This window comes from Arachis hypogaea, chromosome 16 (assembly GCF_003086295.3).
Source record: "Arachis hypogaea cultivar Tifrunner chromosome 16, arahy.Tifrunner.gnm2.J5K5, whole genome shotgun sequence".
NCBI lineage: Eukaryota > Viridiplantae > Streptophyta > Magnoliopsida > Fabales > Fabaceae > Arachis > Arachis hypogaea.
Window position 1 is genome coordinate 131,086,586 of NC_092051.1, and position 23,826 is coordinate 131,110,411.

General features: G+C 42.6%; 2 protein-coding genes across 2 annotated transcripts; both read right to left on the reverse strand.

Annotated features, from left to right (window-relative positions):
* Positions 1 to 10,330: 10,330 nt before the first annotated feature.
* On the reverse strand, positions 10,331 to 11,743 carry LOC140180235 (uncharacterized). The gene is made up of 4 exons (XM_072220687.1): positions 11,480 to 11,743; positions 11,259 to 11,401; positions 10,796 to 10,997; positions 10,331 to 10,720 (listed from the first exon to the last, which is right to left on the reverse strand). The coding sequence occupies exons 1-4, from the start codon at positions 11,741 to 11,743 to the stop codon at positions 10,331 to 10,333; spliced, it is 999 nt and encodes a 332-aa protein (XP_072076788.1).
* A 6,186-nt stretch (positions 11,744 to 17,929) lies between these two features.
* LOC112755033 (uncharacterized) lies at positions 17,930 to 22,747 on the reverse strand. Its single transcript, XM_025802912.3, has 3 exons — positions 22,528 to 22,747; positions 22,121 to 22,391; positions 17,930 to 18,446 (listed from the first exon to the last, which is right to left on the reverse strand). The coding sequence occupies exons 1-3, from the start codon at positions 22,571 to 22,573 to the stop codon at positions 18,401 to 18,403; spliced, it is 363 nt and encodes a 120-aa protein (XP_025658697.1). The 5' UTR covers positions 22,574 to 22,747; the 3' UTR covers positions 17,930 to 18,400.
* Positions 22,748 to 23,826: the final 1,079 nt, after the last annotated feature.

The following is a 23,826-nucleotide window of genomic DNA, read 5'->3' on the forward strand; positions in this document are numbered from 1 at the left end:
TCTGATCGTGCAGAGGAGTAGCAGATGATGTTCTATCTTTTGATGACGTTCCACCTGACTTGAGTTGTGAAGACTTAGAACGTACTTTCCCTCGCTTTAGTAGTTTAGAGGGACTAGGTGAGTATAGAATCTAGGCTAGCCTAGGTGCCAGCTTAGAGACCTCTTGAACAGGTCAGGACCTGGAATGTTGTATGTATGTATATGTATATAGTTATTATCTAGCTATATCTAGGGGTGTTCTAACTAAAGGTCTATACTCTAATAAAGGTTGGATAACTGAATGTTGCTAGCTACTCGTGATGTATTTATGTGTGGTTGTTTATAACTGTTTTATTTGTTATTACTTGTGAATTGATTATGAGTGATTCCGTCTACTAATCCAAATATTTTCAAAAAAAAAAAAATACACCTCGGAAATTAACTACGTTTTTAATAACGAATCAGGCTCATATGATAAATAATAGATAATAATTAGAAAGACAAATTGGTAGCGCTCAGTTTTCGGTATGATCTAGACATATTGAAAATTGGGTCGTTACATTTCCTGTCGATTTGGCCGACCTCTTTTGTAAAGAGGTCGGATAGTCTGACCTGAAGATGTCGGTCGCTTTGTCTCCGATCATCCCAGGTCGGATAGCTCGACCCAGGGTATGAACACCATCCCCAATGGTTTTCATATAAATTAAATAATAAAGAATATAATTAAAAATACTAATAAAAATATAAATTAAATAAATATTTTTCGTGCATCTAAGGGTTCATACACTAATTGACACCTATAAAAAAATTAAATTAAATTGAGATAACTGACTTCCTCTAAAATCTAGCATAGGAGTATAGGACATATCAGCATTTCATAGTTGACTATAGAACCAGCTTATTTACTATGGTAATTATATCTTGACAGCTTCAATTGCTGTTCTCACTATTTAAATGACATCATGGATAAAGAAAAAATATCAACCATGGCATGGTTTATGAAAGCTTTAGCTCATTCACTCATTACGGGATTGGCATCCAATCCAATTAAATTAGTATCAATAAGCAATTCATTATCTTTTAATGAGGAAAGGATAAATCGGTCCCTGATCTTTTTTCCGGAAGACATTTTCGTTCCTGATGATTGGAAAATACAATCATGTCCCTGATCCTTCAAAATTGTGAACAAATCTATCCCCCCGTTAAAGTCATCCCGTTAGCCCCGTCGGAAAATGCTGAGGTGGCTCCTGTGACGCTGACGTGGACGTAACGGGATGACACGTTGGCAAGACCTTTTGAAAATAGGACGTATTAGTCCCCAGCGTCCAAAATGACGCCGTTTCTCCCCCACCCCTCCAAACACAGTTTAATTCCCACATGCAATACCCATAACACCCATGTTTTCTTCTCTGAATTATTGAAAACCTAAGAAGACCAATGATCAAAGTCCCTTCCCTTGTTTCTCCTTCCAAAAATTACACTACGTAGAAGAGCAATCAGCCCATCGTGAAGTTGTTATGGGAGGCCAAGAAAGAGGTTTTCGTTGAGGTCGTACTAGCTGTCTCTGTTAGAAGGTAAGATCGTGATATTTATCTTTTAAGTTTTGGTTATTGTGGTGCGAACAAAGGGTGAAGGCAGTGTGTGTGCATGTTGAGAGTGTGGGAAACAGCGGTGTAATGTAGTGGAAAAACTCTTTTGAAAACGTTGTGGGTAGGATTAGTAGGTGGGATTGTGTTCGGGCAAAAGGGGGTTCGTTCATAATTTTGGTAACTGTTTCTGGACTGACACGTTGTTGATCATTGGTTAATTTCAGATGGTTGATATTTTTGTGGTGCCGGTTTTTCACCATGGAGGTAATTTTATCAGAGAGATTGATGGAGCCCAGGTTTATGAAAATGGGAAGGAAGAGAGGTTCCCTAAGATGGACCTGGACTTTGTGAACTTCGGAGACCTTGTTACGTTGTTCAAGGGTTTGGGATACCAGTCATACAAGGAAGTATACTGGTATGATTCCACAAGTAGCGACATTGAGTTGGGTTTGAACAAGTTAACTGGGGATGCTGGGATAAATGCAATGCGAGATAACATATCGAAGAACCAAAACACTTCTGAGTTCTATATATACTTTGATCACAGAGTAGATGTCCCTGAGGTTGTTGAAGATCCTAGAAGGAATTGTGATGGGGCAGTGAATGTGGATGTGGATGAGATATTAGAGGAACTGAAGACATCCTCTTCATCAGATGACGGGTACGAAAGCACAGAGGATGTGCTGTACAAACCTCCACCAGCTAGAGTGGAGACCTCTAGTACTGAAAGTGACAGTGATGGCGGGGTTGCTGGTTGTAAGAGAAAAAGAAGTACGAAGGTTAGGAAAAAGATAGTAACCCCGAAGAAGCCAGTTGCAAGGAGGCAAGGGTCAAAGGAAAAGTCTAAGGTTGAACAGAAGAGGGTTCAACATAGGAGCAGGGTGAATGTAAAGGGAGAAAATAGTGTAGGGGGTAATGCTGGTGGTCAGGAGGCTGATGGGCCGAATGATCAAGGAGGTGGTGGTGGTAATCCTGGTGTGCAGCCGGATAATGCATGGGTAGGGGAATTCTACATTAGTGAATTGCCATCAAAAATGGAAGAAATCGTATTTGAGTATGAGTTTGAGGAGTTGCATACACCCATTTTATCTGATGGTGAAGGTAGCAGCAGGAGATCTCCTGAGTTTGATGATGACTATGCTCACGATGAGGAGAGATTTGAGTTAGGAACCAGATTTGCTACTGTTGAAAGGTTTAAGGAGGTGGTAAAGGATTCCTTCATTGATGAGGGGAGGGAACTGAAGTGGATAAAGAACGACAAGGAGAGGGTCAGGGTGGGTTGCAAGGATGAGGAGTGTCCATTCCTGGTTCATTTGTCCTATAACAAAACCTTGCAGTGTTATCAATTAAAGACGTATGTGCATGAACATACTTGTGCAAGGGATTTAGGGAGTAATGCCGCTGACAAGCATTGGCTTAGCAAGAAGATTGAAAAGAGGATGGCAACCCAACCCCACATGAACACGAAGGAGGCAACTGACTTCCTAAGAGAGGAGTTTTCATTATGTCCCCACCCTAAAATGGTGTACAGAGCAGTAGTGGAGGCTAGGGAGAAGATCATGGGCAACGAGAGGGACCAATACAAAAGGAGCAGGGACTACTGTGAGCAGATTCTGTCAAGCAATCCAGGTTCGACGGCCAGGTTGGAGCTTATGCCAATTCCAGAATCACCTCCTGTATTCGATAAATTATACATATGCTTGGATGATTATAAGAAAGGGTTCAAGGATGGGTGTAGACCTTTGTTGCACCTAGATGGTTATTTTTTGAAAACCTACTACATGGGTTGGCTTCTAGCAGCAGTTCCGCAAGATGCCAATAATCAGTTCTACATTGTTGCATATAGAGTTGTCAGGGCTGAGACCAAAGCTGCTTGAAAATGGTTCCTGACAAATCTTCAGGAGGACATAGGTGACAGTGCCAGCCTTGGGTGGACCTTCATATCCGACCAGCAGAAGGTTAGCTGTAATTATGATTAATAAACATGTTTGGTTTCACATATTACCAATTTAATTTGATATATCATTCCTTAATATCCTCGTATGGTGCAGGGTTTACTTCTTGCGCTAAAGGAGGTTATGCCACATGCAAACTCCGCAATTGCATGATGCACATGTGGAAGAACTTCATAAATCACTTCAAAGATTTGTACATTAGAGAGGTTGTGTGGGAGTGTGCTAGATGCACTACAGTTGCAGAATTCAAGGAATGAATGGACAAGCTGAAGCAAGTTAACCATGGGGCTTGGGAATATCTCAGCAGGTTTCCACCAGAAACTTGGGTTAAGGCATATTTCTCTCATGCGCCAAAGGTTGATAACCTCACAAATAACATGTGTGAGGTTTTTAATGCGAAGATAGTTAACTACCGTACGAAGCCCATCCTCACCATGTGTGAAGAAATCAGGTGTTACCTGATGAGGAGGATGGTGAATCACAAACGAGTCCTGGACAACCACACTGGAAAGCTAGCACCATTCCAGCAAAAGAGGATGGAGAGGTTAGTCAATCTTAGCACTAAGTGGATGGCTGAATGGGTTGGTGACAACGAAAGGAAAAGGTTTGAGGTAAGCCGCAAAGCAAGCAAGGTGGATGTAGACCTAATTAAGTACACTTGCTCCTGCAACAAATGGTAACTTACTGGTAACCTTTGTACTCTGTAGTCAGAATGATTCATAAATTGTTGTGTTATTTTACACATTTTAAAACGGTTTCCCCTATTACCTCAGGCATGCCTTGCATACATGCACTTGCTGCCATTAGAAAGAGACGTGACATGTCACAAGACTATGTGCACCCTTGGCTGTGTATGGAGTCCATCAGGAGGACTTATGCACACTGCATTCAACCAGTGCTAAGCTCAGAGTTCTGGGCCAGAACTGAATTCTCACAGCCAGACCCACCCATCATCAAAAGAGGGATTGGGCGGCCAAAGGTTCATAATCGGCATAAAGACCCTGCAAAGCCACTGATGCAAGGGGGTAAATTGAAGAAGTCATTCTCTCTGTCTTGCAGCAAGTGTGATGAGAAGGGCCATAATTACAAAACTTGCGAGAGAGCACTATTGAACCCGAATTGGAAGCCGAAGACCAAAAGGCCTAAGAAGAAGGGAGAGAGCACATCCCAAGTACTTGTGTGTCTTCCTTTGTCACAGTCTGCTCTACCACCAGAGGTAATATCACTTTCCTACTAATAGTATCCTTGCATATAAGATCCAGCCATTATTGTGTCCCATGTGCAAGTAGTTCAGGTTTTAAAGTGTCTTAGTACTAAAAACCTCAGGGATTTTTATGTTTTAGTACCTCAATCTTCAAGGATTTATATGTATTAGTATATCATTCCTGAGGGACTAATATGTCTTTATATTAAATTGTCCACTGATTTGACCATTATGTCTAGGATGCTTCAAACAGCCAATCAGGCAGCTCAACACCCCAGCAGCAACAACCTACTGTAACTGTTCAATTGTTTGTCATTATAAGCTGCTTAATATATGTATTGAGTACTTATTGCCTGATTATGCTGGCGTGTTTTATGGCAGGTTCCGAGCGGAGCTGGTCCAAGTGCGACGAATGTAAAAACTGTTCCAAGAAGAGTTACAAGATCAACAATTGTATTAGGACCACCTAGCCCAACGGTCACAAGTGGCAGGCCACCTGCCCCAACTTTAAACCAGCCCTTTAGGCCCCCAGCAAATGCTCCATCGATGGTCACCGGCACAGCTCGACCTAAAACAGAAGATTTTCAGGCCACCTGCTCCACTTGGTCAAGGGCGACCACCATCTAGCACACAGCACCAAACACCAGTTCCCCAAGCCTCCCCAGGACCAAGCCTATCTAGCACGCAAGCAGCTGCACAGCCTCAGCAGGCTCCACTACCATCTAAACCAACTGTGTCAGTGTCTAAGGACTCCAAAGAATGAAGCAAGTCAACTATTATCTTATTTTGTGACAAATGTGTCCTACTGTAAACCTTTATAGCAAATTTCAGATATAACTATCCTTTTTTTGTATTAGCCAGTTTTTTGGTTACCCGTTTTTTGTTAAGTAAAAACTTGTCAATGGTAGCATGCCATACATGTGCAGACATTACTAGCCAACTAGTTGTCTTTCTTTTTTGGGTTGTCAACTACAATGAACAATGTTTAGGGTCAAAGGTTTAATGCCAGTTATTCAATGTTTGATTATCTGTTATTCTGGCAGCTTTTATTTTCAGTTGTACATTGCAATATACAGGCTAAAAACTCATACATTTCTAGAAAGAACATGTTCAAATTTTTTCAGGCGACAACTAACCACATTTATCATATTAAACCATCAATCAGTTCTTACAACTTAAAATAGCAGCAATCAGGACAATTAAAATCACATATATACACCATCTTATTGGATTTTTTTTCCACTCTAAAGCTTCTATCCTCTTCTCTATACAATTGATCTTGTTTTCCATGTCATGGTTCCATTGATGCTCTTCAACATCACCAAATTCCTTCTCTCCCTGGAACCCTGAATCACTCAACTCAAGGCTTCCAACGTGCTCATCCAACCACAAAAAAAAACTTGCAATGGGGTTGTCTCACCTGCACAAAATCAGTCCACAGATATCACCATGAAAACCTGGTTTCCAGACCCTAAGACTAACAGATTCCAACATAGTTATACATACCTTATAAAAAACGGACAGTTGAAAAATAATCTGTTAGGGTTGCTGCTCGTCTTCGACATGAACAGGATGGCGTGTTCTCCACAAAAGCACTTCGGTGACACCCCATCTTTGCCATCCTTTCCCATAGGACCAGAACCTTCAGCGAATTTCTCTTCTCTTCCTACACCTCCACTTCTTCTCGAGCAAGATGATACCCCATCCGATGCCATGCTCCCATTCTTCGTTCTCCAGCTTCACCCTTTCTGTGCAATCGAGGGAATAAGGATCAAGAATTTGAAAGATTGGGGTGGGGGAGAAATGGCGTCGTTTTGGACGTTGGGGACTAATACGTCCTATTTTCAGAAGTTCTTGCCAATATGTCATCCCGTTACGTCCACGTCAGCTCCACGAGAGCCACCTCAGCATTTTCCGACGGGGCTAACGGGCTGACTTTAACGGGGGGATAGATTTGTCCAAAATTTTGAAGGGTCAGGGACATGATTGTATTTTTCAATCATCGGGGACGAAAATGTCTTCCGAAAAAAGGTCAGGGACCAACTTGTCCTTTTCTCTTTTTTAATTAGCAGAGAGTTCAATACTCAAACAGGATGGGAATTTTGGGTAGATGAAAAATCCCTAATCCTTACAACTCTAACATGTTCGGTTGCTCAGATCCTGAACGGGAGAAGTAGAGAGTGTCTGGGGTTAGTGAGTCACTGGCAGCTGGACCTGGACGAATTCCAAGGATAAGATTTCTCCGAGCTGTCGTAGCAAGAGGTGGGGGGGCTACCTGCAAGGACTCCAACGCTCAAGTTAGGATCCGTACGAAAGCGGCATTTAAGGTTAGGGTAGGTGACGTACCTCTGGAGAACGGTAGGGCCTCCCCTTATATATTCTCTGCATGAGTGGGTCCCATATGAGCAGGCCCTCTTTCTTAGAAGCTTCCTTCCAACTGTTCAGGTGCTGTGACCAGAAGGGAAAAAGGGGGTTTTGTGGGTTGGAGGACCCGTTGGGTCGGTAACTCAGTACCAGCGCCAGACTTGCCAATGGGCTGGGCCAGAACAGTGCCCCCAACGTGCTGATCACGAGGCTGAGCGATTATTGGCGCGTTTGTGCTACTCGCTTTTTTCCTAGTTGATTTCTCCTTAAGTCGGGTATCCGTCGGTGAAGACCGCGACCCCGTGCGCGTGCGTTGCCCCCATTCGCAACTGGGTGCGTCGCTTCGAACTTCGCACTGAACATTTAATGCTCGTTATAATTGATTTGAAAATCCAAGGGAAAGGACTATTATGACCCTGTCTTTTCGCGCTTCCTCTTTGACGGTTATCATTCTGCCTCCCACAAAACTCCCTTCCTTCTTCATTTCATTCATTTTCGCCTTTTTTGCTGCTTCTACTTACTGCTTTTGTTTTCTGAATTGCTCTTGGCTAGGGAATTCTGTGCGCTCTCCTTCATTTGCTTCTTTTCCTACCTCTTGCGTACTTCCCTGGTAAGTGCTTTGCGCTCCTTTCGCTATTTCATTATTTTGCTGTATAATTGTTGCTTTCGTTATTTCTGTTGATCAATGCATGCCACTTTTCTTTTTCAGTTTGGTTCATGTTTACTTGAATCGATGTAGCCCACGTTAGATAGTTGCTAGAGGGTACCATTTAGGTATCTGTTTCTTGAATATAGTCTCTAGATATTAGCGTAAGTAGCATGGATTAGCAGTGTGCTTAGTTATAGATCCTTTTTTGTTTATCCTCTGAGCTTGCGATCTCCCGAGTTGACTTGAGTGGTGCCCCTACTGTAGGTATGGCTCGACCACCAATGGAGCCGAATGTCATCGATTTTTACGCGTGGGTTACTTCGGACGTAAAGGACACGCCGTCTCGGGTAATCAAAGAGGAACTTCAGACTCTTCGAGATTCCAGTTCCTTGTGCGGGGGAGGTCCCGAGGAGGCGAACTACCAGGTCAACGTTTCTAGTGATTACAAAAGGGTATGCCATAAAAATATGGCCTCTCCTAGGGTGGTCGACTGGTTATGGGTGTACAAGCCTATGTTCATCACGTTTGAACCTCGGCTTCCCTTTTCTCCTTTTATCATTTCGCTATTAAATCGTTGTGACGTTGTCCCATCATAGCTCCATCTCAACAGCTTTGCCGCCATTCGGTGTTTTGAATTGGTGTGTGAATATCTGGAGCTTTCGGCCTTCGTGAATGTGTTTCTCTATCTCTTTCTATTGACAAACCCCTCTCGAGAGGGAAAAACAAAGAATGGGTACATGTCTTTCCGGGCCGTCCAGGGTCATAGGATCTTTAGTCTCTTTAAGGACTCTTTTCATGGCTTTAAGAGTACCTTTTTTAAAGTAAAGCCCGCCCTGGGTCACCCCTTCTGGATTTCCCTGGAGGGGGAAAGACGGATTCCAACCTACTAGGGTTTTGGGGCCGATTCGGACCTACGAGGGGTTAGGTGAGGAGAACCGCTGGATAGCCGACATACTGTTGGCGATCTTCGGCCCCAAAAATCTAAACCCTCATCTACTGATGGGGGACCGGGAGATTGGTCGGCCCTACGTAGGTAAATCATTATTTTTATCCTTCTTTGCTTGCTTTCCTTGATTCCTATGCTTCCAGGGTTTTCGACACCCTATTTATTGACTTCGTTACATGTGTTTATTTGCGCAATTTCCATGGCTGCCGGGAAAACTACTACGGCCCCATTTTCTGAGTGGAAGTGATGACGACGACTCTTCGGCGACTCATTCGGAGGTCCTAGGTCCCGATGTCATTGGTGAGGGGAGTGGTCGGGCTGCTACAGAGGGCCAAGGTGATTCCCAGCCTTCCGGGGATGCCTAACCCGAGCACCCTCTGGAGGACGTGGCTTTGGAGGAGCCGATTGAAGAGTGAAAAGTTGGTCCTGAGGCTGACTCCAACTTGGTCATTGTGCCCAACCCAAAGAAGTGAAAAGGTTTGCGGTGAAAAGGTTTGCGGGGAAGACTCTAACAGTGATAGAGAGGAACTTTGACGCTGACCATTTTATTGATTCTCAGCTTCTCCCTGGGACTGAGGGATTCTTTTAAGAGGAGGACCTTGCTGCTCGGGCGAGGTGCCTCCTCCGAGCCGCAGCCGTTGCGCGGAAGGTGGAGCCTCTTTTGGCTCAGTGCCAGGCTTTGGAGGAGAAACTTCGTGCCTCTCAGAAAGACATTACTGAGTTGAAAACCCAACTTGCCGAGAAAGAGAAAAGGGTGGAGGAGGACCTGCCGAGATCAATAGGTTTGGTGGAGCGTGACCTCTCCGTCTCCAAAGAATTGAACACTACCTAGGGTCAAGCCGTTTCTGCTGGGGCCAAGGTTAAAGAGTTGGAGAAAAAATTAAAAGAGTTGGAGGAAAAGCACAGTGAGGTCGAGAGGTCGGCCCAGGCCGCATAGCAGGAGGTCGCTTCCTTGAAGAAGAAAAATAAAGACATTGTGAGGGAATCCAAGAAGGTTATTAAGGCTACCGAGGACGGGATCAAGGCCCAGATTGCCGTCTTGGCTCCCGATCTCGATACCTCCCTGGTTGAGGCCTTCAAGATGGTTCAGGATGGCAAGATTGTAGACATTCCCAAGAAATCGGGGACCCCTCAGTAATTTTCGTCTTAGTTTATTTAACTTTTCCTTTTGTAATTTGTTGTTTTAACTTGTTGGGCCGATGTGATGCTCTTGTTTTGTAGTACTTTTTAACTTGTTGGGCCGATGTGATGCCCTTGTTCTATGGTACTTATCGTGACTTGCTTTATATTGTTCTCGTGCCGACTAGTTACCTTTGAAAAATATTTGTGGCTTTCTTATTTTCGAGCTTTATCGTTTAGCTAGTAGGCTGCATATATTACCTTTGTGGCATTCTTTTGTGTTGACTAAGGTTCTCGGGGTGATCAGTCCCAGTTAGTCGTGGAAGGAAAAATAAAGATAAAACATGTAACTTTAAAATCAATAAAATTACACAATGCAAGTGTTCATGGTATTTATAATGAGACGAGATAACAAGGTAAAATGACAAAGCAACGAACAGTAGTGAACGAAATATTTATAATAAAATGAAACAAGATAACAAAGTGATGAGCGAAATAAAAGAAACCGTCAAACAGGGTCGTCGTTTAAGGGTAGAATCTTTTCAAGTTTGCTGTGTTCCATGTTCTTGGCACCTCGCTGTCCAAACGCTCTAACTTGAAGGCCCCCTTACTGAGTACTTCTCTTACTTTGTATGGTCCTTCCGAATTAGCCACTAGTTTGCCTTCTCCCAGAGTAGGTAACCTGATGTCGTTTCGCCGCAGGACCAGGTCGTCTAGTTCGAAGCTCCTTTTTGGCACTTTGACATTGTACCTTAAAGCTACCCTTTGCTTTAACGCAGTTTCTGTCAAATGGGTCATCTCCCTGGTTTCGTCGATCATGTCCTTCTCCGCTGCCTTGTCAACGCCCCCAAGAAGCATCCTTGGGATTGGTTCCCCAATTTCTACAGGGATTACCGCGTCGAACCCGTAGGTAAGCTAGAAAGGCATTTTCCCGGTAGAGGATTGCAGCGTCATCCTATATGACCAAAGGATCGAGGCCAACTCGCCTACCCACGAGCCCTTTTTCTGGTCTAGTCGTTTCCTTAGGCCTTGAAGGATGATCTTGTTTGCCGCTTCTACCTGGCCATTACTCTGTGGGTGCTCAACTAAGGAGAACTTCTGTTTGATCCCTAATCCTGAGAGGAACGCGCCGAACTTCTTATCCGTGAACTGTGTCCCGTTATCCGAGATAACGACCTCAGGGATTCCAAACCTGGAGACCACTTACCTCCACATGAACTTTTGACAGTTTGCCGATGATATGCTAGCCAATGTCTCTGTCTCAATCCACTTGGCATAGTAATCAACGGCCACGATTAGATACTTTACCTGACCGGGACCTACCGGGAACAGACCTAGGAGGTCAACTCCCCACTGAGAAAACGGTCAGCAGGCCATCATTGAGCTTAACTCCACCACTGGGGACTTGTAAAATTTGGCATTCTCTTAGCATCTTCTACACTTCCTCACGAACTCTTGGGCATCCGACATCATGGAAGGCCAATAGTATCCAGCTCTAACAAGCTTCCTGGCCAACGCCTTTCCCCCAATATGGTGGCCACAGCATCCTTCGTGGACTTCTCCCAAGACGTAGTCCATTTGGTCGGGGCGCAAGCACTTCAGCAAGGGTTGATTAAGCCCTTGTTTTTACAGTTGGCCCTGTATCACTAAATACTTGGTTGCCTCCCGTCTTACCGTTCTAGCAGCCCTCTCGTCCTCAGGGAGCTCGCCGTCCTCCAAAAAACGGAGGATTGGATCTATCCATGAGGGAGGGCTTGACGCTTGTGTTATGTAGAGAGTTATCGATGGCTCTTTGACCAGTCCTTGAATCAAAGATCGGTTTTTCGTGCCTAGCTTTGTGCTTTCCAGCTTTGATAGAAGGTCAACTCTTGCATTTCTTTCTCTGGGTACATGTTGAATCGTGACCTCTTCGAAACCTTCAAATAACTTTTTCACCATTCAAGTACTTCTGGAGTAAGGAGTCCCCAGCTTGATATGACCCGTTGACCTGGGAGTTTACGACTTGGGAGTCACTGTTGACCTCGACTCGTGATGCTCCGACTTCTTTGGCTAGGAGCAAAACCCCTATCAAGGCTTCATATTCCGTTTGGTTGTTGGAGACCGGGAAGTCAAACTTGAATGATTGCTCATAAGTCACCCAGCCGAGCTTTAGATGATTATCCCTGCCCCTCCGAAGGCTTGGTTAGAGGATCCGTCAACACGGAGCTTCCACCGCGTGCTCGTGTTTTCGGGAGCGTCACCAACTACCTCGACCAGGAAGTCTGCCATTGCCTGGGCCTTGATCACGTGCGTGGGTTCGTAGTGTAAGTCGTATTTTGAGATAGCTCAACTGCCCATGTCGTCATGCGGCCTGCCAAGTCGGGTTTTTGTAACACTTGGCGAATGGCTTGATCGGTTCTAAGTGTGATCGGGTGTCCTTGAAAGTATTGCCTTAACCTCCGGGACGAGGTTAGTAAAGCATAGGCCAGTTTCTCAAACTTGGTATATCTTAGCTCCGCTCCTTGGAGCGCTTTGCTGATGAAGTACACCGGCTGTTGAATCTTATCCTCTTCCCGGATGAGGACTGCTGCCAAAACTTGGTCCGTTACTGCCAGGTACAAGAACAATGTCTCCGCTTCTTTTGGCTTGCCGAGGACAGGGGAGTCGATAGTATCCTTTTGAAATGACTAAATGCCTCCTCGCAGGCCGAGGTCCATTCAAAATCTATTCCTTTTTCATCAGATTGAAGAAAGGGAGGGCCTTTGCCGCTGAGGCACCGAGGAAATGGGACAGGGTGACAACCCTCCCAGCTAGCCTTTGCACATCCTTGACATTTTTGGGCTCATCATTTGTAAGATGGCTTCACACTTGTCCAAGTTAGCCTTTACTCCCCTCTACGTTATCATAAAGCCAAGAAACTTCCCGGTCTCCATGGAGAAAGTGCACTTGAAGGGGTTGAGTCTCATGTTATGCTTACGGAGAGACTCGAAGACGGCCTTTAGGTCTCCGACCAGGTCACTTGGCTCGCTAGTTTTTACCAGCATGTCATCGACATAAACCTCAACCGACCTACTGAGAAGGTTGCTAAAAACCTTATTCATCAGCCTCTGATAGGTTGCTCCGGTGTTTTTTAGTCCAAATGGCATTACTTTGTAATAGTAAGTACCAGTGTGCGTTATAAACGCCGTCTTCTCCTCATCAGGTCGGTGCATGGGTATTTGGTTATACTCAGAGTATGTGTCCATGAAGCTTAAGAACCAGTATCGCGCTGCTGCATCAACCAAGGCATCAATGTTTGGAAGGGGGGAAGAGTCTTTTGGACACGCTTTGTTGAGATCCGAGTAATCGACGCACATCCTCCACTTCATGTCGGCTTTCTTGATGAACCTGACGTCTAAGAGGCTGGCCGTTTGCTTGGTTACCTTGTTAGCCCTTTCCTGTGACATTTTCCTCTTTCGCTATGCTTCGGGCTTAGCATCTAGTTTTACGGCGAGCCAGTGAGACATAAATTTGGGGTCCACCCCTGGCATGTCGGCGGGAGTCCAAGCGAAAAGGTCGCCGTTTGCTCTGATAGCTTCCATGAGAGATCCTTTTAGGTTGTCGGGGAGGTTTCTGTTCACGAACGTGAATTTTTCCTTCGTGTTCCTAACTCGAAACTTCTTTAAGTCCCCCTGGGGATCTGGCCTTGGTCTGTCATCTATTCTTGCATCGAGATCGGCTAGGAACACCCCAGATGCCTCCTTTGACTTCTTCCTCGGGGAAAGACTGACGTTGTCGCATGCGACGTCCGTTTCTAGGTCTCTTCTGATGGAACCGACAGTTCCGGCATCCGTGACAAACTTCATGGCCAAAAACTTGGTGTATATTACAGCCAAGAACACATTGATTGTCTTCCTTTCCAGGATGACGTTGTAGGCTGTGGAGTCTCTCAAGACAACGAATTCTGCCATTACCGACCTCTTTCCTTCACCTGACCCTATAAAGACCGAAAGGGTAATTACCCCGTCGGGTTTTTTGTAGTTGTCCCCGAGGCCTATGACCCCGTGTTGATGGGTTTTGAGGTCGATTTCTTTGAGTCCCAAGGCATCGAACACGTTTCTAAACATGATATTTGAGTTAGCGCCAGGTCAATGAGAATTTGCTTGACTAGGCCCGTCCCGATTCTTGCCGTGATCACCATGGGTGGGTTTTTCGGAAGCTTGCGAAGCCATTGACCCTCCGGGCCGAAGGATATCCTCGGGGGCACCTCGGATTGGTTCCCTGATGACACGGCTAAGACTTTGGCGTCCTTTTTTGTTGCCGACTTAGACTTGGGGGGTGCGTCTCGTCTAATCATGACGTTGACAACTACCGTAGGGGCGTTGTCACTGTTCTCAGCTGGCGTTTGCTTTGGTTTCACAATCTGGCTGCGATCTTCCTCGGATCGTTCACGTTCCCTCCTTCTCAGCTCCCTTCTGAATTGGAAAAACTCCGTCAACTTCCCCTCGCAAATGGCTTGCTCCAAGGCATCCTTTAAGTCAAAGTAGTCTTGCGTCTTGGGGCCATAAGCTTTGTGGTAGTCGCAGTACAAGCTCTTGTTCCCGCCTATCCTGTCTTTTTGTTGCCGGGGATTCGACGGGATCCCCTTGTCCGTAATTTACTGGTACACCACCACAGTAGGGATCGTGAGGGGGTGTAGTTTGTGAATTTCCCCACCCGAGGGAATGGCTTAAACTGTTTTGATGGTGCCCCTTCCTTGGGGGCCTCTTCGGTCTTTCAGCGTACTCGGGGTGACGAGTAGGTGGGTTGGTCGGCTGCTGTTTGTTGGCTACCACAACCTGGATAACCTCCTCATCGTTAATGTACTCTCTTGCCACGTTCTGGATCTCCTGCATGGTCCAGACGGGTTTAGTGGTGAGGTGTTTCCTGAAGTCTTCATTCAGCAACCCATTCGTCAAACACAGGCTGGCTATTGAGTCGGTCAAGCCATCGATTTCCAGGCATTCGTCATTGAACCTATCCAGAAATTTCCGGGTCGGTTCCCCGTTTCTCTGGGTGATGCCTAGAAGGTTGATCGGGTCTTTGGCCTTGGCGATGCGCATGGTAAACTGTGCCAGGAAACTGCGACTTATATCTGAGAAGGTCGTAATGGACCCCTGCGGAAGTGCATTGAACCACCGGATCGCAGGGCCTGCTAACGTTACCGGGAAAGTTCGGCACCTCACTGCGTCGCCGACACCTTCCAGGTTCATCCTGGCCTCAAAAGCCATCAGGTGTTCTTGGGGGTCTTGGTTGCCATCGTAGCTCATCTCCGTCAGCTTGTCAAAATGTTTTGGTAGCCGAACTTTGAGGATGGAGGAGTTGAAAGGGGTAGCTCCCATGATGATGGTTCTCGTTGTCTTCTCGGTCTCTCTGGGTAGGTCTCTCCGTGCCTTTCCGACCTGTCCTGGGTCATCTGGGAGCGGGCATTTGTTCGATGTCTGCTATCTCTTCGAGGGCTTCTTCCCTGAGCCCCCGACCTCGTTGGAAGAGATCGGGTGCGGGAGAGACTTGGGCTAGGATGGTAATGGTCTTTTGATGCTAACTCTCTTTCAAGGTTTTGTACCCGGTGGAGTAGCTCTTGCATGATTCTGGCATTATCGTCACCCGTGCCTCCAAACGGGCGTCTCTCGTGAGAGCTGGAGGGTGGGTCATCTTTGCGAGAACGTGTTCTCGTATGCTCGCAAGAGGATGCCACGGAGGCTAACCTACTCATCAAGCTCCTCTTCATGTGCTTCTCCTCCTCGTGCTCGTCCATCGGGCCCAACAGGAAATCCATACACGCCAACTCCCCACGGATGGCGCCAATGTTCGGTTGCTCGTGTCCTGAACGGGTCGGAAGTAGGGAGTGTCTGGGGTTAGTGAGTCGCTGGCAGCTAAACCTGGATGGATTCCAAGGATGAAATTCCTCCGAGCTGTCGTAGCAAGAGGCAGGGGGGCACCTGCAAGGACTCCAATGCTCAAGTTAGGGTCCGTACAAAAGCGGCATTTAGGGATAGGATAGGTGACATACCTCTGGGGAGGGGTAGGGCACTCCCCTTATATATTCTCTGCTCGAGTGGGTCTCACATAAGCAGGCCCTCAGTACCCGCGGAAATAGGGGTTTTGCGGGTTGAAGGACCCGTCGAGTCGGTGACTCAGTACCCGCGCCCGACTTGCCAATAGGCTGGGCCGGAACACAACATAACGCTCGCAATGGGTAGGATAGAATATGATAGGATTTAAATTCTACCCTAATTCTATTTGCAAGTTGAAAAATTTTTTAACACTTAACCCTATCTTATATGCAGATACTTGCATCCTAATATTTTCAACCCTACTCTACTCAACCTTACTTGCAATAAAATTAAAATTTTTCAATCAAATATAAAATTGAATCATTCTATATTTCATATATATTAATAAAATAAATAAAAAATTAAGTTCAAACTAAAATTAAAAACAATAAAATCTTAAAGAAATTCAATATAAAATTATAAATAACATGATCGTCAAGTTCTTAATAAAATTAAAATAATATAAACAAAAATAAATGTCTTGTCACTTTTTTTCTAACTCCAAGTTCTTAATAAAATTAAAATAATATAAACAAAAATAAATGTCTTGTCACTCTTTTTCTAACTCCAAGTTCTTGCAACACTATATAACAAACGTACTAAATTATTAATTTAAATGATTAGCTTAGTAATTATTATGAGCTTTTATAAGGAGGTTGTGGATTCAAAACTCACTTCCTTCACTGTATATATAATTTTTAAATATATTATATAATATATTAGATGTGCGGATAAAGTAGGATAGGATACCTTGAATTTGCATTAGACCCTACCCGCAAGCAAACCCTAGCCGCACTCATTCTACCTACAGTGGGTCAAGTAGACAACTCTACCAAATCGAGTTGGATAGAGTTGGATACCTACAAATAAAATTCATATTACTAGTCCTACTCCAATACTGAAATAAATATAATTCAAATATACTAATGCCTTGAAATAAAACTTTCAGTAGCCATTGTTAATCTTCAAAAGAAACAATATAGTCCTTCAAGGTTCTCTAAGGATCCTTCTGATTTAAATTGTAATGCTAAAGTATAAAATAGTGTTAAATATGATTTTGGTCTCTAAGGTACAGGGCGAAAATTTTTTTCATCCCCAAACTTTTTTTGAATACAAAATCGTCCCTAAGGTTTAAAACTAAGTTTTAAAATTGTCCTTTTTACTTAAATATTAAAATTTTAGACCAAATTACCCATAATAAAAAAATTATAAAAAAAAGAGTGTTTATGCTCATGCGAAGGAGAAAGAGAAGAAGAAGAAGAAGCTGTCCACGATCCACCTCTGTCTCCGCTTTCGCCACCACCTCCGTACGATTTTTGGTCCCTAAAGTAAGGACGATTTTAAAACCAAGTTAAACCTTAGGAGCAACTTTGTATACAAAAAACGGTTTGGAATGAAAGAAATTTTCGACCTATATCTTAGGAACCAAAATTGTACTTAGCCCTATAAAATAGGTTTAAAGATGAGAACAAAGCAACGCATATTTAGTTGTCAATTCATCATTCCACATTGAAAGACTTTTGGTAGTTAAACATGGGAAGCTTTGTGGACATGCCATAGTTAGAGTTAATATTCAATTTAACCCACTAAATTTAAGGTCGGATTTAAATTGACCCTTAAAATTACAATTGATTCAATTGGGCCCCAAAATTTATAAAGTAACTCATGCTAGTCCCTGAACTGATTTCCGTAAACAGCGTGTTAATTTTACACATTAACTTGTCAATATTTGGATTCTTCATCTAGATTTCATATGGCTAAGACGTATTAGACTTCCTAGAAGCTTGATTGACTCCCCAACATTTTCATAAAAATAACAATAATAAGTTCAATTTAAAAATTTTACGGATATAGGAGCAATAATCAAGCTTTTGGAACTAATAAATCTTGATCACATGGAAGTTAGGCAAAGAATCCAAATCGCAACAAGTTAATGTATCAAATCAACACATTGTTAACGGAGACTAGCTCAAGAATTAATGTGAGTTACGATTGTAAATTTCGGAATCCAATTCTATTAAAATTTTAAGGGTCAAATTGAATCCGACTTCGCATATCAGAAGCCAATAACTTGCCATAGTTACATAATCATAATCACATATTAAAATACAAACCCCCACTACTACCTCATTCACATAACAAAAGACATACCAGACCCACCCGACATCCATCAAGATTCCAGAGCAATTATATGTATTATGTAACAAACCCATAACTGGGGAGATAATCCAAAAATGAAAAACTTATAGTTGCAGAGCCTTACACCAAACCAAGAAACCATATACCAGCCACCCCACATTTTCAGTAACCACTCGCCAAGCCCGATGCGCTCTCTGTTCTCCTTTTGGCATAGCCATCAAGAGAACAAGGAGGACTATACTTTGAGACCGCTATACCAACCCCTGGAGTCTATTGACAACCTGGAACACACTTGTAAAGACTGAACTAGAAGAATGACAAACACACACCAGATCCCACACATCAATAACTCAGACGATCATCTCTCAACAGTACCAAATTGAAGATTCAACTGTAGTGATCATCAAAAAATCTCCTCCACCAAACAACAGCAGCAAAGTGCTGCCAAGCTGCATGCAAATGTGAAGTTAAACCCAGATGATGAAAAGGAAAAATGTAACAAGAAATATAAGAGTGAAACTAAAAGGATTTAAGTTTAAGATAAATTTTTTGGCTAAAGAAAAGGTAATCTCTTGAGCTGAAATAAGATAATTCCAAAGCTTAAAACCAGTTGATTATCCAAGTAGTCATATCAAATCTTGGGTTCAGGTTAACATATTTTTAACAAACATTAAATCATGAATGCATTATAGCAACTTAAACAGAATGAGATGCAACAAAGGCATGAATACTTGTCACCAATGTAAGCTAAATGCTTTATCAAATTTTGACATTTGATTTATCTTAATCTAAAGTTCAAGAATGCCGAATTTGTATCATAAGAAATTAACAAGAAAGGTAATTCGGGAAGTTGACTTCAATTAAGGAACAAAAACTTGACTAGGTTAACAAAAATATTTTTACCAAAAAAATTGAAAATATAAATGATGGGGCCCATTTGTTGAAGGATCATATTCAGCTTATATTATTCATCATTTTCCTTCCAGAAATCCAAGAATTGTTCGTTTATCTAATTATAATTATATCCATTATATTCTTTTATGAAATTTTACAAGACCAAAGAAATATAACATGTGGGACCCTAACATATTATTCCTTGTTGATGTGATGTGAGATGTATTTAGGGATTCCACAGAGAAAAGCAGTATTGGTGCCAATAGCTCTGCTATAGCGTTAGATCTTTATGATGATGCAGAAGTTAACCTTTTTTTCTCTGTGGAGGTCATCATTCAGAACATATTGCTTACTTTGGAGAAGTGGTTTTTGTTTGTGCTCACCAAATCGCTAACTCTCCTTTACTGTTGAACAAGATGTGAAACTTATACCATGTGATACTCGTATCCCGTCCCATTAAAAATGAGTTGATTCAGTTTTCAAAGAGAAGTGAATACAAACAACAAATTCTTATTTGTCTCACTATTCTGAACTCTGGTTACCAGAGTGACCACATGGTGCACCACTGTCTTACCTTGAGTCACATCAATGGTTAGAAATTCAGAAATGTCCCCTTTAAAATGGAACCTTAGATACCCATTCAGGGGTTATCTCTTGACAGTGTTTAATTAGGCTACATTTTAATAGGCTGTGATTTTGCTAACTTACAAAATTTGTGTTTCCTTTTAGCAACTCAATTCTCTAGATGCGATATCTATACCAACACTTACAGTATGAAACTATGAATGCATTTAAATGAAGTTTTGTTCGAATGTGAACCGTACTTATTCACTGCAAATGTTATCATGAATTGGAAGTTTTATAGGCTGATTTCAATTAAAGGATCTCTTCTCTTAGCCCTTCTAGAAGCAAATTATCGCCTATCAACTTTAGGGTTGTTTCATAAGAGTTATCAGATTGTTGCATTCAAACCTTCCATAACAATAATTAAAGATACTACACTCTACATTTTCTGCCTGGTGAGCTCACACTTCACAGTACCTTTATCCATGACAACCCTCTTCCAACTGAAGGTACTCAGTTTATTTCTCACACCATTGCAGGCAACCTGGCTTGGTTGGCTCTGACCCATAGTTGTGCATTCCTCTTAATCATAATTTGGGGCTCAATTATGTTATGATTCATTATTGGGTGGCGAATACTGTTTTAGGCAAGATGGGCACTTATCTTATGGTCTAGTGGCAAACTATTTTGTATGACTGCACACGGGCCAGCAAGTAATTTCTGGACATTACTAGCTATTTTGTTACCTGCTCTACTTCTTGTTAACCATGCCCATGATAAAAGGCATTTTCATTTGAGACTTTACACAATAATAGCAAAAATTGAGGTTCAGATCTATGCACTGTTTCTGGTGCAAGATTCCTGAGAATTTTGGAAAGAAAGTAATGCCTGACCAGTGATCAAATTGCAATCATTTTCCCCTACCTCTACTTCAACTCGTTGAGTAGAAAATAACTGAAGAAAGTAGAAAGGCATCATCAAGACCAAAAAAAAGTGATCCAATAAAAATAGTCAGTTCCTATTAAGGTAGAAAGGGTTTCTACTTGTTCCATAATATAGGAGCAGAAGGGTTATCTATCTCGTCATATTTTAGTGTTTAAGAATTACTTTAAGTTGCACACTTAGAGTGTGTTTATTAGTTGAGCTTTCAGAAAGGAAAGGAAGGGAGAGGAGGGAAGGGAGGGGTTTGGGGACAGCATTAAAATAGCGTTTGTTTTGAGGTACTGAGACGGAGACTGAGACTCAGTATTATATTTGTTGGTCCAGAGACTAGTACTAAAATTTCAATCTTTGTCCCCAAAATTTCAGTATTTCAGTACCTCCAAAAAGTGGACGCAGGGGACTAAAATTTTTAGAGACGGAGACTGGAACTTTAATAACATTTTATACCTAACATACCCCGATTTCAATTAATTAATTCCAACTTTGCCCTTTGTGCAAATTAAATTAGAGCTTCATTCTTATTTCAGTCCCTGTCTCCCACTTTACACCAAACACTATTGAGACTTATTTCAGTTTCTATCTCTCAGTCTCAGTCTCTCAATCTCTGCCTCCCTTCCAAATGCTACCTAAGAGACTCGTAATTAGATAGAAGCAGAAGAAAAGGATGTTTAATTTTATGGGTTCTACCATGTCACGATAGATGAGTGGAGCAACGATCCTTGGGAAGGTCATTGCTTATATGGAAATCATCATGCAAATATTTGATTTATAGAAACTTGTCCACTTTCTTCCTTAGTTTTGTGTCATAAATAAACAAGGGCGACATTTTGGCTAAGAATTTTATATGAACTTTAACGTCCAAAGCATGTCATTTCTGCTTTGGACATGAAAGATTACGAACAAGTTTGCAATAAGCATGGTGCATCATCAGTTCATCACATTGTGCACTAGATCAATCAACCGGAAAATTTAATATTAGTTTAGGATTATTAGTAAAGCATTCTAATAAAAAATTGTTTAGTTTTAAACATCTCACTTTGGCTCCTGTTTCTCTTTCCCCCAAAAAAATGTGCAAGTGCAACTAATCCCGATGTGTCAGTGCAAATTGTGCCCCAAATGTGTTAACATTTCTCAGTACTTGTCATCAATCATCCAATGCTTGTTTGGAATCATGAACTACTTAAATGTTTCCAAAGAAAAAGAAAAAGAAATTGAATCAACAGGTAGAGGGGAGGGGGATGAATAAGCCATTGGATTTCAGCAATCAGACACAACCCATGCAATTCAAGTTTCAGATAACACGCCTAAGATAAAGATCAACTATGAACATCCACCAAAGAATCAATCACTTATCAGTTATCACCAACGGTCATCTCATCTGGAAAAAAACACCTAAGCACCATTTCTATAATAATTCAATTATTCAATAGCAAGTAGAATATCAATATCGCTCCTCGGCGAGTGAATAACTGGCATTGTTGTTCCAATATAGACCCTCCCTCATTATGAAAAATTGAAACACCCTTGGATAGCTGGATCAATGTATCTGGATACAAATACAACTATACAAGTACAAATAAAAATACCGATCCCAAAAATGTGCCAAATTTCACATTGACATATAAACGGAACCGAGGGAGTACAATATAGGAACTGCTAAACTAGAAAGCCGAAAAACCCTAGAAAAGCATGCAATACCACACAAAAAAGCAAAGAATCATACCAGCCTTGAAGAAAACCGGTATCATTGTGGTGATGATGATGATGATGCTCGCATTGATATTGGGGCTGAGGAGGATAACCGTCATTGAAATACCCTTGGTACCCTTGGTATTGTGGGGGCGGTTGTGGAGGATACGCCGCGTAACCAGCAGGGGGTGGGGGTGGAGGCGGAGGGTAGGCGTGGTACGACGGTTGCTGCGGCGGCTGCGGGGGTGCTGTAGGGTATCCGGGCGGCGAGTACCCTTGTGGCGCAGGATAAGGAGTTCCGTACCCTGCATGAAGGAACAAATCAAAAGAATTATCATCGGAATCGGATACGTCAGAATTGTGAATTTTGAATATCTGAGAATTGATATTTAAAAATTGGAAAGATTAAAGTGTGTAGAGGAGTGTGATTTGTTCAGGTACCAGGGGGAGGGTATGATTCTTGGGGAAGTCTCTGGTAATTGCTCATCTTTTTTATTTTATTTTTCTTTTGGTTCTGGGATTGGAGGGGGGGAGGGAGGGACGGCTCTCTGCTCTATCTGCTGTTGCTGTTGCGTGTGCGTGAGAGCGAGGAGAGAATGGAGGAATGTTCCTCTCAATTGTTAAATAATCAGTTGTATGGACAAATAATCAGCTGCCAAGTGTTGAATAAAGAATAAAACATAATATTATATAATTAATTGAATTTATTATTTTTAGCCATATTTTAAATATTAAATTCTGATAAAAAAAATTTTCTTCAAAATTAATCATACCGGATAGCAAGAAATAGAGTCGATTTCTTTAACTTATATCTAAAAATCATAGTTCAACTTAAAATATTTTAATTAAATTTTTTAATATAATACATATTAGGGGTGTAAGTTATCGAATCGGATCGAAAATTATCGCAGAACCGAACCGAATTTTACAACAACTAAAAGAAAAATCGAAAAAATCGGTTTTTTGGTTTTTTCGAACTAAACCGATCGGTTTGATTCGGTTTTCGGTTGCCTTTGTTAAAATCGAACCGAACCGAAGAGTGAGAGTTCAGTAGCGTGTGTTTTTACTAAGTTGCCCTTTAACCTAGGTATAAAAGGGCCAATCAACCACAAGCCCACAACGGCACAACCCTAGCTTTCTTCTTCTCCTTTCACGCGAACCCTAAACTCAGTCACCCACAAAACACTTCTATCTCCCATTCTTCCATGGTTCCACCTCCGACCTCCATGCTTGAGAAAAGGAGAGCCTGAGGGAGCCAGAGAGTGCTGTCCGCCGTCAAGGAAGTCGCCTATCGTCGCTCGAAGTCGTTCATTCATCGCCGTCGCAGGGTCGCCATCGCAAGGTCGCCGTCGCAACAAAGCCAAAGCCGAGCAGCACTCCAATCCAGTCTGTCGCCGAGCAGCAATCCATTCACCGAGCAGCAGTCCGTCGCTGAGCAGCAATCTAGTGGCCGAGTAAGACGCTAGTGGCCGAGTAAGACGCCAGTGGCCGAGCAGTCCAACTCGAGCAGCACTCCAGTCACCGTCTCACCGAGCCCTCTCCTACAAAAAGCAACTGAAATGTCTTTTTCAGAGGTTAGAATTTGTCCTTGGTTATAATTTTTTTCAAAATCTCAAAATTCACCATATATTTTTTCAAAATCTCAGAATATGTTTTTCTTTTAATTGTTTTTGGTTCAGATATGTAATTATGGGTTGAAAAGAGTGTTTCTGTGGTTATTGAGGTTTGTGTGATTTACAG

What these genes read in the sequence shown, in the direction of transcription:
- LOC112755033 (XM_025802912.3), bottom strand. Translation starts at nt 22,573, where the DNA reads ATGAGCAATTACCAGAGACTTCCCCAAGAATCATACCCTCCCCCTG. An exon ending in AGAATCATACCCTCCCCCTG is followed by an intron (nt 22,392 to 22,527) that starts GTACCTGAACAA and finishes TCCTTCATGCAG; the next exon opens with GGTACGGAACTCCTTATCCT. An exon ending in ACCGGTTTTCTTCAAGGCTG is followed by an intron (nt 18,447 to 22,120) that starts GTATGATTCTTT and finishes ATTTGCATGCAG; the next exon opens with CTTGGCAGCACTTTGCTGCT.
- LOC140180235 (XM_072220687.1), bottom strand. Translation starts at nt 11,743, where the DNA reads ATGGTGAAAAAGTTATTTGAAGGTTTCGAAGAGGTCACGATTCAACAT. An exon ending in ACGAGAGGGCTGCTAGAACG is followed by an intron (nt 11,402 to 11,479) that starts GTAAGACGGGAG and finishes CCCTTGCTGAAG; the next exon opens with TGCTTGCGCCCCGACCAAAT. An exon ending in ACCAGAAAAAGGGCTCGTGG is followed by an intron (nt 10,721 to 10,795) that starts GTAGGCGAGTTG and finishes ATGCCTTTCTAG; the next exon opens with CTTACCTACGGGTTCGACGC.